The sequence below is a fragment of the Gracilinanus agilis genome, chromosome 3 (assembly GCF_016433145.1).
Source record: "Gracilinanus agilis isolate LMUSP501 chromosome 3, AgileGrace, whole genome shotgun sequence".
NCBI lineage: Eukaryota > Metazoa > Chordata > Mammalia > Didelphimorphia > Didelphidae > Gracilinanus > Gracilinanus agilis.
Genome location: NC_058132.1, coordinates 47,936,048 through 47,947,891, shown reverse-complemented (window position 1 = coordinate 47,947,891; position 11,844 = coordinate 47,936,048). Strand labels below are relative to the sequence as shown.

At 55.8% G+C, this 11,844-nt stretch overlaps 1 protein-coding gene across 2 annotated transcripts in view; it reads left to right on the top strand.

The window, feature by feature from the left end:
* The window catches only part of DHRS3 (dehydrogenase/reductase 3), a 46,546-nt gene extending 34,980 nt beyond the window's left edge, over positions 1-11,566 (top strand). The window contains exons 3-7 of one of the 2 annotated variants that reach the window (XM_044667760.1): positions 46-50; positions 794-916; positions 1,215-1,453; positions 5,432-5,557; positions 11,062-11,566. In XM_044667760.1, the coding sequence (XP_044523695.1) occupies positions 46-50; positions 794-916; positions 1,215-1,453; positions 5,432-5,557; positions 11,062-11,146 (578 nt within the window). In that variant the 3' untranslated portion in view covers positions 11,147-11,566. Of the gene's footprint in view, positions 1-45; positions 51-788; positions 917-1,214; positions 1,454-5,431; positions 5,558-11,061 lie in introns of both variants that reach the window. The other variant, XM_044667761.1, reaches the window with a different exon arrangement.
* Positions 11,567-11,844: the final 278 nt, after the last annotated feature.

Genomic DNA, 11,844 nt, shown 5'->3' with positions numbered 1-11,844 from the left:
GGAAGGAAGGAAGAAGGGAAGGAAGGAGGGAAGGAAGGAAGGAAGGAGAGGGAGTGAGGAAGGAAGGAAAGGAAGGAAGGAAGGAAGGAAAGAAAGAAAGAAGGAAGGAAGAATGGATGCTCTTTAGACTTAAAATAACAGAATTAGGCCACCACCACATTGTCAGGATTCCATTCAGATCTACAAACAATATATTAAATAACCACTCTAAAAAATATAGGATATATTTCTCATAGCGTGTGTGTGTGTGTGTGCATACATACATACAGGTAAATACAGGCTATATAAATGCATGCCAACGTATAGAGTATACATAGGATGTATAGTTACACGTGTAGGATATATAGCAATATCTAGGACGTATATGTAGTGCATATGGGCATAGAAAGACTATATTGATACGTGTTTATGGGTGTGTATTTAGGCACATATACAGGTATGGATAGGCTAGATGGATAGGTATCTGGGAGTATATATAGGTTATGTCGTTACCTGTATGTATAGGAGATATATATATATATATATATACACACATGATAAATATAGGAATGAAGCTATAAAAACAGTCATTTCGTACTATTCTAGGAAAATTTGAGGAGGGAGATACCATTTCTGACTAGAGCAATCAGGGTGGGTATCCAGGGGGAGGCGAGCTGAATCTTGGAGGAAGAGAAGGATTTTTAAGGGCTGGAGGCGGCCCGAGCAGTACTCGGAGGTGGGAGGCGACGCGGGCCCCTGAGGGAGGGGTGATGGGGGCCCGGTTCTAAGGAGGCTGTGCCGCTCCTCTTGTTCCCAGGTAGGGGACATCACCATCCTGGTCAACAATGCTGCTGTGGTCCACGGGAAGAGCCTGATGGACAGCGACGATGACGCCCTCCTGAAGTCGCAGCATATTAACACTCTGGGACAATTCTGGGTAGGAGCGACTCCTGGAGCCCGTCTGGGCTTGGGGGGGGACTTCTTGCTGCCTTGAGAAAGGACTCCAGGAGGGGAGGGGAGCCCCCCGGCCAGCGGGCACCGCGGGGAACAAGACGGCGCTGGGCCCAGCCGGTGGGCCCCAGAAGCTCTCAGTGTTTGCGGTCTTGTCTTTGGCCCCCAGTGAACAGACCAGTGTAGACAGCTTTTCTGCCCCCCCTTAAGGGGAAGAGCGGCGCTCCTGCCCCTTAGAAAAAGCGTGCCGGGCCTCGTCCCGCTGACTTCTGTTTCTGCCGTAGACCACCAAGGCCTTCCTGCCCCGGATGCTGGAGCTCCAGAACGGCCACATCGTGTGTCTCAATTCGGTTCTGGCTCTGTCGGCCATCCCCGGAGCCATCGACTACTGCACCTCCAAAGCGTCCTCCTTCGCCTTCATGGAGAGTCTGACTCTGGGCCTGCTGGACTGCCCGGGGGTCAATGCCACGACCGTCCTGCCCTTCCACACCAGCACAGAGATGTTTCAGGGCATGAGGGTCAGGTGAGTAAAGAGGAAGCCTCATGAAATAAAATGTGTGCCGGACACCCTGCTAAGCTCGGGGGCTCCAGGACAAAAGAGGAAGAAGTCTGTGCCTTAAAGCAACTTTCACCCCACTGAGCAAGCGTTCTTCTCCGCTGGGCCTCGAGTCAGGAAGGCACTTACTTGGCTGTGTGACCCTGGATGAGTCACTTTACTTTCCCTACAATGGGAATAATAATAGCACCTACCTCCTAGGATTGTTGCGAGGATCACATGAATATTATCTGTAAAGCACTTAGCTCAGTGCTTGGCACAGAGTAGGTGCTTAATAAATCTTTGTTCCCTCCTCCCTTCCCTAATTCTCCTTTTGGTGATGTGGAAAGAAAGAAAGAAACAAGCATTTATTAATCACTTTCTATGCCGTTTAGTGAAGCCTATGAACTCCTCAAAGTAATGTTTTTGAACGCACAAATAAAATATATAAGAATACAAATGAATCCAAATATATTGAATTACAGTTATCAAAATATTTATTACAAAAAGACTCATGGACCCAGCCTGCGCTATAGGAAGACAGTCCCTAGAGGAGAGGGCTGGTCCCCGTCTCATTAAGATAGAAGGTAGCTCAGTGGATGAAAGAGCCAGGCCTAGAGAGGGGAGGTCCTGGGTTCGAATGTGGCCGCAGACACTTTCTAGCTGTGTGACCCTGGGCAAGTCACTTGACCCCCATGGCCCAGCCCTTGCTCTTCTGTCTTAGAGTGGTTCCTAGGACAGAAAGTAGATCTTCTTCCGTGGCGTTGCCATTAGTCTTCTTCGAATGCGTCCACGTTCTCCGGAGTGCCGCGTTTGTTTCTAGGCTGGCCGTGCGAGCGGAGCCCTGGCCCGCCGACTCCTCCTTCCCGGCACGGTAGGGCTCATGTGCTGCCCTTCTCGGGCTCAGAGGAGAGCCGAGCAGCTCATCAATAGCCAGTGAAGAGCCCCAGAGGAGGGACCAGGAACAATCCAGAGCTGAGGCAGGGAAAAGGGCTGCACGGACGAGCTCCCGGGTCCGCTTGGTGTGGGGCGTGTAGAGCAGCCGCGTCAAAGAGTGACTACTAGAGAGTTCCTTCATGAGGCACCAGAAAGCCTGGCTGCATCCTCGACGTGGTGATGAGCCGCTGAAGCCGCCGGTCCTCATTCGCAGCCGCGTCTCGATCTCGGGCCCTCCGAAGGGCTGCCAAGCCTTGAGCGATGGCGTCCCCTACTACTGCGGGGCCTCGAGCCTCCCGCTGAGGAATGCTCTCTGCAAGGACAGCGCTCGGGGCCATTCCTGCCGCCTCTCCTCCGGGGACCGTCTCCGGCCGCTGCCGCCCTGCGGACCCTTCCCACACGCCGGGGCTCTTTCCCTCCTCCTCGGGGGAGCCGAGGCCTGGCCGCTCCGAGCTCTCTCCGTGGGACCAGCCTGGATTCTGGGAGGCAGACTGAGGGGGGACTTGCCCAGGGTCCCGCACCTAGTAAGTGCTGAAGCTGGATTTGAACACAGATCTTCCTGACTCCAAATGCAGAAGTCTCCCCACCGTACCCTCTAGCTGCCTTCCGGCGCAGCATTCAAGGCTCTTTCCGCGATATCATACTGTGTCTCAAATCAAAGACTGTTCAAGCCAGAAGGGACTTCTGTGGTTGGTCAGTCGTTTTCAGACTTGTCTGACTCTTCATGACTCCTTGGGGTAAATGTTGCCTTTTGGGCAGAGATGCTGGAATGGCCATTTCCCTTCTCCAACTGGACGGGTGAGGAAAGTGAGGCAGAGTCAAGACGTTCAGCTAGGAAGTGTCTAAGGCCAAATTCAGGCTCAGGGTGATGAGGCTTCCTGACTCCAGGCCCAGTTCTCTCTCCAGTGTGCCAACTAGCTGCCCAAGGAGGAAGGAGGGCTCGTCCAGGCAGCGGATTCAGGATTTAACCTCAGGTATTCCTACTCCAAAAAAGCACCTTCCCCTCCACAGCTTTTCCTTCATCCCCCAGGATTTGCTTGTTATCAATTAATTGTCCAAGGTCACACAGGAGCCAGACTGAGACAGGATTTGAACCCAAGTCAGTGTGTTCTTTCTGCTGCATCATGGAACCGCCCCAAGGGAGGTCTTCACTGCAAGCCTTCCAAATGCTTCCATCCCTTCTCAAATTCCCACGATAACGCCTCCCCGACTCCCCGCTTGCCTCTCCGTCTCCTGTCCTCCCCCTTCTTCTGCCTTCCCTCCCCATCCCCTCCCTCACTCCTGTCTAGCACAAAGCGAACGCCTCTGCGTAGGGGAGTCCGATCCCTTCCATCCTGCCTCCTCCGCCTCCTCCGTCGCCCTCACTCTCCCTGCGGGCGCCCTGCCTTCCAGCCGGCCGCTCCTGCTCACCGCCGCTCCACGTCACCCTTCCCGAGTGCGCCTGGATTCCTTGAGAAGAGTCTACCACGGGAGTCTGTGGGAGACGCTCAGGGGGCTCCCTGGAGACAGCGGCAGCCCTGGAGAGCCCCGTTTCTTCTTAGACGAGTCACTCAGCCCAGCTGCCCGGGAGCCATACTTAGTACCCTTCTAAGTGCCTCCTCTTCCGCTGTCCTCACGTCCTTCTAAACTGGGCACGCTGTGCTTAGCCCAGACCGCTCTCCTCAGCGCTAATGAGCTCCGGACTTCCAACCCGACGACCTCCGGTGTCTGGACTTCTGGGTTTCCTCCTGGATACGCCTTCCTGACGCCGATCTCTTCCGCATCACCGCTAGCCGCCTCCGTTGCCTTTTCCGGATTTCCCTCCAGCTCGTGCCCACTCACCATGGGCACCCCCGAGGCTCTTTGGTGACTTCATCCGTTCTCGTGAAGTCCATGATCGGGGCTGCTTCTTGAGCTCCGCCTCCCTCGCGAGCTCCAGCTCGCGTCGCCTGTTGGACGTCCCAGAGATAGCTCGAGCTCGGCGTGCTAGAACAGAACCCTCAGCTTTGCTCTCCTGCCCTCCCTCTTCTCAGCTCGCCGGCATTCTCGAGCCTTTAGTTGTGCCCCCCCATCTCCAGTTTGTTATCCATTCTTGTCGTTTCCACCTTCACGACATCTTCTCTTGCCAGATTATAAAGGCATTTGTAATGATTTTTTAGGTTTCCCCCATTACACGTAAAAACAATTTTTAACATTTTGAGTTCCAAATTCTCTCCCTCCCTCCCAGCCCTCCCTGCGAAGGTTAGCCATCTGGTAGAGATTCTCGGGCTTCATCCACAGCCTTTCTTATAGACGTCCCTCTCTCTGTCCCCTGGCACAGCCGCCGTCCCGGGGCGGGCCCTCCCCCCCTCCCATCTGGACTCTTTCCACAGTCTGCTCTTTGGTGTCCTGGCCTCGAGTCACTTCCCTTTCCAGTAAACCTCAGTGGCTCCCTATTGCCTCCAGAAACAGATAGAAAATTCTCTTTGGGGCTTTTTCTAAGCTCTTTCCGAGCTGGCCTCCTCCCATCTTTCCAGCTGTCTCATTTTTATGCCCTACATAAATGTACTTGTTTCGGGCTGGGCCCTGCCTCCTCTCTGCCTCCTGGCTCCCTTCAGGGCAGCCCCTTTCATTTTGTGCCTTTCCGTGGGGGCTGCCCTCCGGGGGTCCCATCTAGCACTTATTGACACACACTCTTTTACGTGGCGTCTCCTCCACTGGGCAGTGAGCGCCTCGGAGGCAGGACCTCGCCCTAGCACACAGCAGGGGCTTCATAAATGCTTATTCGTGGTCATGATGATGACGCCACAGGGATGCTCTTGTGTTCTAGTCTCAGGCTTTCCCCCTCCAGGTCACTTCCTTTCGAAGTTGGGCCAATGGCCGGCCCTCGACACCTGCCCTGCTCAAACCCGGGCCTCCTTTCCCCCGGCGGTCCCTGCCTGCCTTCCCCGCTGAGGCCCATCGGAGGGGCCCTGCCGCCTTCCTCCTGCGGCCAACGGCCCGCCCCCAAGCGCTGACCGCCGGGGTACCTGGGACCAAAGCGTGACGCGGCCTCTGTGTTCCTCCTTCCAGGTTTCCCAACCTCTTTCCCCCGCTGAAGCCAGAGACAGTGGCCCGGAGGACAGTGGAAGCCGTGCAGCTCAATCAGGCCCTTCTCCTCCTCCCCTGGACGATGCACATCCTGGTCATCCTGAAAAGGTACGAGGGGCGCCCGGGAGGGGTGGTGCCCTCCGGCCCACGGGGGTCCCCGCAGGGAATGGGACGCCGTCCGCAGGAGCCCCTTCCTAAGCACTGGCTGGATGTCGTGGAGAAAGTCGCACATGCTTGTGGTAGAAAATAATAGTAATAACAATGTCCGGCATTTAGAAAGCACTTTAAGGTTTGCAAAGGGCTTTACAAAGGCCTCATTCAGGCCTCACAACACCCTGGAAGGTCGGAGCTCTTCGTATCCCGTTTGACGGATGAGGAAACTGAGGCAGGCAAAGGTTAGATGACCTGCCCGCTGTTAGACAGTGCCTGGAGCAGCCCCGATTTGTCCTCAGGCCAGAGCCGTCCTGGCTGCGCCAAGCTGGGCACGTCCCGCTCCAGAGGCCTCCAGAGCCTTCGCTTCTCCATGCCGGGCCCTGCACTGCTCCTCCTCCTTCTGGGAGGAAGATCCCGCCGGGGAAGAGGCGCCACCCTGGAGGCCGGCCAGCCCCGCCCGGGAGAGCTTCGGGCCTCGCTCTCCTTCCTTGGCACCCTCGTCCTCACCACCGCCTGCGGCTCCCCTCTCTGGCCCAGCACACGAGCCTCCCGGAAGCCTTCCGAAGCTCTCGGCGCCCCACTTTGGGGCTGCGAAGGTTCACCCTCAGCCCCCCCGGGCGCCCTGCTCTTTCCCCCCCCCGCCTCCCCCCCACAAGGAAAGGAGGCGGCGCTGCGGGAGAGGAGCCCAAAGCATGAGCATAATCTTGGCCTCTGGGGTCCGTATGTGGGCCGGGGAAGGAGGGAGGGACTCCCGCCACACGCCACACGCGTCTCCTCCAGGATCCAACCCCAGACACCAGTTAAGAACTGTTCATCGTGGGAGCAGCTGGGGGGCTCAGTGGATGGAGAGTCGAGCCCAGAGTCAGGAGGGTTCAAATGTGACCTCAGTCGCTTCCCAGAGGGGTGACCCTGGGCAAGTCACTTCACCCCCATAACCCAGCCCTGACCGCTCGTCTGCTTTGTAACCAACACGCGGTATTGATTCTAAGACGGAAGGGGAAGGTTTAAAAAAGAAAACATTGTTTGCCGCCTTGCTTCCTGCTCTTTAGGTCACGAGCTGGGATCTCCCTTTTACATATCACAGCATCCCAGATTTTACAGATGAGGAAACTGAGGCACGGAGCTCCGGTGACCTGACACTGGCCACGTGGCTACTCAGAGCCTGAGGCAGATGGAGCCGCAGGCCTCCTTGACTCCCAAGCCCGGCTTAGTGTGCCGAGGCCAGACACGCTCAGACGCCCGTTTCCCACCACTCTGTTCCGTGCGATATTTGTCCACCGCCCGGACAGGCGTCTTCCTTGCTTCGTCCTACGTCCGGGGACAGAGAAGAAACTTCTCACGTTGACTCTCGGGGAGCGCCGGCCCGTCTTCTGCTCTCCTACAGAGTAAGCACAACGTGGGTTTGTGTCCCGCACCTGAGCCCTAGGACGGAGGCCCCCCGACGGAGTCTGACCCCCCAGAAAGAGCGGCTGGGAAGAAGAAAGGGCCGCCCTGGGGATCCGGAATCCCCCCGAGGGAGGCTCCTCGGCTGTCCCACAATCATACTTTCCACACGAAACTCCTTCCCGTTTGGCCCTTCCTGGTTTCTGGCTCAAACAGGCTTTTTCTGAGCCTGCAAGGCGGGAAGGACGCCTGGGTTCCTCCCCCAGGACTCGCCGCAGCCCCCTCGGAAGCTTGGCTTAAAACCGTCACTAGACCTGCAAGGAAGGGAGGGAGGCCTTCGGGGCCCCCAGGAGGGCCGCTTTATCCAGCGCCCCCCTTTCCTGCGTCATTCTCAGGGGAGATAGATGGTGTCTGTTGCCATGGACACGGCGAGAACCCAGCAGAAAAGACAGCCGAGGGAGCCTGCACCCCAATCCCTGACATGAGAGAGCGGTGAGGGGGGCCTCCAGAAGGCCTCCGGGGACCTCAGAGACCGTTCTGTGAACTCCAGACTCCGAGAATGGCCAGGCGCTGAGAGGTGAGCCTGCCTAGTCACCGAGCCAGCAGGCGCCAGGCGGAGCGGCTCTGCTTCCGCCCGGCCTCGTTGCCTCTCAGGAGTGGCTGTGAGCCCCTCGGGTTCCGCGTGGGCCTTCCCTGGTCCTCAGGTGTTGGCCTCGGAGGTCCTCTCTGGCTCTGGATGGAGGCCCTCCTGGCAGCGCTAGAACCCAGAGCGCCCCCTCCGCAGACCGCCCCGTGGGGAAGGTGCTCGCGCCCCCCCCCCTTCCCTTCCCCGCCATGATCCTCCTCCTGGTGGGTGGGACCCTGAGAGGGGAACCAGGGCCTGAGGGGAAATGGGGGCTGGTTAAGGACTGCGGGAGAGGGAACACGAGGCGGGAAAGAAGACGCACAAAGAAAGCTCTGCACGAAGCAGACGGGCAGGAGCGAGCTCTGGTGGGCAGGAGCTGCTGTGTGGCCACTTTTGTTGGGGTTACCACCGTTTAGGGGGAAGGGGGGAGCCCAGGGGTCTGATACATTCCCATTATGGGGTGACCTAAAACGACAGGCAGGGCTCCCGCCGGGATCGACACGGCCTCCGCAGTCCGGGGGGGTTGATACGTGTGTAGGTAGAGTCCGGAGGAGCCTGAGATGGCCGACCCGCCTTCTGGGGTGCAGCCTCGGGGAGGGACAAGAATCTGGCCTGGTTGAGGTTCCATGGAACCCCAGATTCCCCAAATCAATCATTAGCCGGACAAAAGTCCGTTTTTGAGCACCTTAAAATAATATCACAATTCACGTACGCCCGGATTGCTGCCCCGGCCATCGGGGTCTCCTCTTCAAGCTACAACCTCAGGAGAGTCACTGGCGAGCCATTGGGGCTCTTCCTGGCTTCTGGGCCCGCTTTGTCTCGGTCCTCCAGGCTTCCTCCCTGCCTGATCCCTAACAGAGGCTCCTCCGTCGTTGGCGGCTTTGGCCCTGCGTGTTCTCGGGGCGCCTCCTCCCCGCAGGAGAATCCACACGTTTGATGGAGCTGGGAAGGGCCGGGCTACCGGCCACCCCGGAGAACACGCTGTCCAGCCTCGGACTTTGGGGCTCCGCCCCCACCCGCGCCCTCTGGCAGCGCCCACCCCGGCTCCCAGGGCCGCCTTTTGGCAAAAGGCTTTTGGGCCTTTTGGGTGTGAACCCGGAGGGGTGGAGGCGCCCCTCCTCTTCCCTCCCACGTCTTCTCTTCGGGCTCAGCAGCCCCAACTCCGCCAGCCCTTGATGACGTGGACTCTGCCCGGCCCGCTGGGGAGGGGCCAGCATGGGCGCACCAGAGGGCCGCGCCTCTCAACACCGCGCTCCCCCCCACTGCCTCCTCCCCTCACACCGGCCTCCCTGGACAAGCCGCCGTCCGAAGGGGGCAGAGCCAAGAGGGCCGGAGACTCGCCTCGAATCTGTGGGATCCGGCAAGCCCCCAAGTGTGGCACACGAGGCGCTCCTGCACGCGTTTCCCAGTCTCACGAGCTGCTTTAGCAGCCTCGCTCTGGGGTGGGAGCGTCCCCCGCAGCCGGGAAGCCCCTGGCCCGAGGGGGACGGGCGGACGAGGAGGCCTTCCTCCATCACAGGCGCCATCGCCATCGGCTTTCTTCTAAGGACAGCTAGATGGAGCCGTGCGTGGTCAGCAGGCCCCGGGTTCTAATTCTGCCGCAGACCCGCCGGCGGTTTGTCTCCACCTCCACTTCCTCTCTGTCTCCCTGTAAAATGGCACTGATGACGGGACGGCCTCCCGGGGGCAGCGTAACGATACGATCCCAAATGACAGCTGGGCCCATCGAGGCAGCATGGACCCCCCTGGAGAGGAGCCCCCATTTGTTTTTCTGTCGATTCATTTAGAAGTCACAGAACGCTCCCCAGGGGCTTCGGGACATCCGAGTCACGATAATTATTGAATTGATCACAGTCATGGAGAAGCCGAGGAACTCCTCGTGGAGCTTTCGGTCACCTCTCAGGGGCCTCCGTGGGCGGCCTCGGCCCACAGGACCATCCGAGCCGGTTCGGCGGCCTCTCCCGAGGGGCCTCCTGCAGATTTCCACTCACCGGAGTCAGAAAGGGCCGAGGACAACCGAAGGCCGGCATGGAGTGGGGAGCTCACACACGTGGGCACGAGGCACATCGTGCTGCTGCTAAGAGGCCGCTTCCAAAGCACGGGCTTCATCCTCAAAAGGAGCACTTGTGGGAGGAAATATGTGTTGCCACAGACTAAAAATCAACACTGACTATAACTCACGCTTAGCTTTATAGGAACAAAACCAGAGGGGAAGGGAGGGGGCGTGTGGGCTGAGGCCAGGATTTACATCAACATGGGAAGGGAGCAAGCACTGATTAAGGACCCGCTGTCTGCCGGCGTTGTGCTAACCACTTACAAACATGGTCAAAATATTTTTTTCCTTCTTTTATTTATTTATTTTTTTTGGGTGAATGATTTTTATTTTTTAGAAAAGTTATCATGGTTACATGATTCATGCTCCTACTTTCCCCTCCACCCCCCCCCCCCTCCCCCCACCATAGCCGGCACACATTTCCACTGGTTTTAACTTGTGTCATCAATCAAGGCCTATTTCCATATTGTTGATAGTTGCATTGGTGTGGTAGTTTCAAGTCTACATTCCCAGTCATGTCTGCATCAACCCATGCCTTCAAGCAGTTGTTTTTCTTCTGTGTTTCCTCTCCTGCAGTCCTTCCTCTGAATGTGGGTAGCGTCTTTACCATAAATCCCTCAGAGCTGTCCTGGGTCATTGCAGTGCTGCTGGTACAGAAGTCCATTCAATTACATTGGATTTTACCACAGTATATCAGTCTCTGTGTACAGTGTTCTTCTGGCTCTGCTCCTTTCACTCTGCATCAATTCCTGGCAGGTCTCTCCAGTTCACATGGAATTCCTCCAGTTTATTATTCCTTTTAGCACAATAGTATTCCATCACCAGCATATACCACAGTTTGTTCAGCCATTCCCCAATTGAAGGACATACCCTCGTTTTCCAGTTTTTTGCCACCACAAAAATCTTGGCTATAAATATTTTCGTACAAGTCTTTATCTATGATCTCTTTGGGGTAACATAGTCAAAATATTGATGAGAGTTCAGTTAGATGATTCAGGAACTGCCTGAAGGGCCAACCCCAAAGAGGAGTCACTGAAGGTTGGATGTCAGCTTAGGAGCAGAACTTCAAGAGAAGGCTCCAGAGATAGGTGACTTGACTCTGTTGCTGTTTGACATTTTTGATCAATGATCTGGATAAAGGTCTCTGTGGTTGTATGCTTTATCATGTTTGAAGATGCCACCACGCTAGGAGAGAAAAAACACAAAAGACTGAGTAGTGGTAATGTAAAGTTTTACAATTGGGTTCAAGAAATCAATGTCCTAGTCATAAGAGGGGTCATGGTCAATCTGCAGCTCATCTGGAAAAAGGGGTTGGGGAATGGGAGCCTGGCCAACCTAAAGTTAAGAGATGGCTTCATGTTAGTCTCTGAACCTCATGCCCTCCTTTCTCTCTTGCAGCATACTCCCACAAGCAGCACTTGAGGAAATCCACAAGTTTTCTGGCAGCTACACCTGCATGAACACTTTCAAAGGTCGGACATAAAGCCAGAAACACAGAGACATCCTCCAGGCCAAGTGAAGCCTGGATAGAACCTCAGGGAGCCATAGCAGGGCTTCCAGCGGCCTGACCTTCAGCACCATTCCCCTGCTCCAAGGTGCCCATGGGCACTGCTCCTGTCCCAGAGAGGAAACATGACTGCTGAGCCAGCGCCATGATCTTTTGCACAAGACTAAGGGACAGAACCCTTATCCCACCACGAGGCGAAAAGCAAAAAAAAAAAAACAAACAGCAGCCTTGACATTTTTTGTATATTTCTAATTCTTTAGAGTTTTATCATTAAATCTGCTTATATAGTCAAACCATTCCTCAAGAGTGTCTAGAGGTTTTGTTCTTGAGGTTCTGTTCCCTGTCGGCCCCCTGACAACATAACAGGAACAGAAAATAAAAAGAAATGGCTTTGGAGAAGTTTTTTTTTTTCTTCTTACAATATCTACTACTGAACTCTGGACACATAAGCAGCAAATTCATTGCTCTACAATTGATTTCCCTACTCGGGGTCCCCATATGGATTGGGGGTGAGGATGGGGAAAAATTTAGAATGGAGATTATCAAACTGGAATCTTGAAGAGCTGATCTTCTAACTTTCTATTCATGTTTAAGGAATAATCAAAGGTGGCCTCCTTAATCTGCAGAAACCTTCCAGAAGCCCCATTGGCAGGGCATATTTTTTGAGTTGTTTT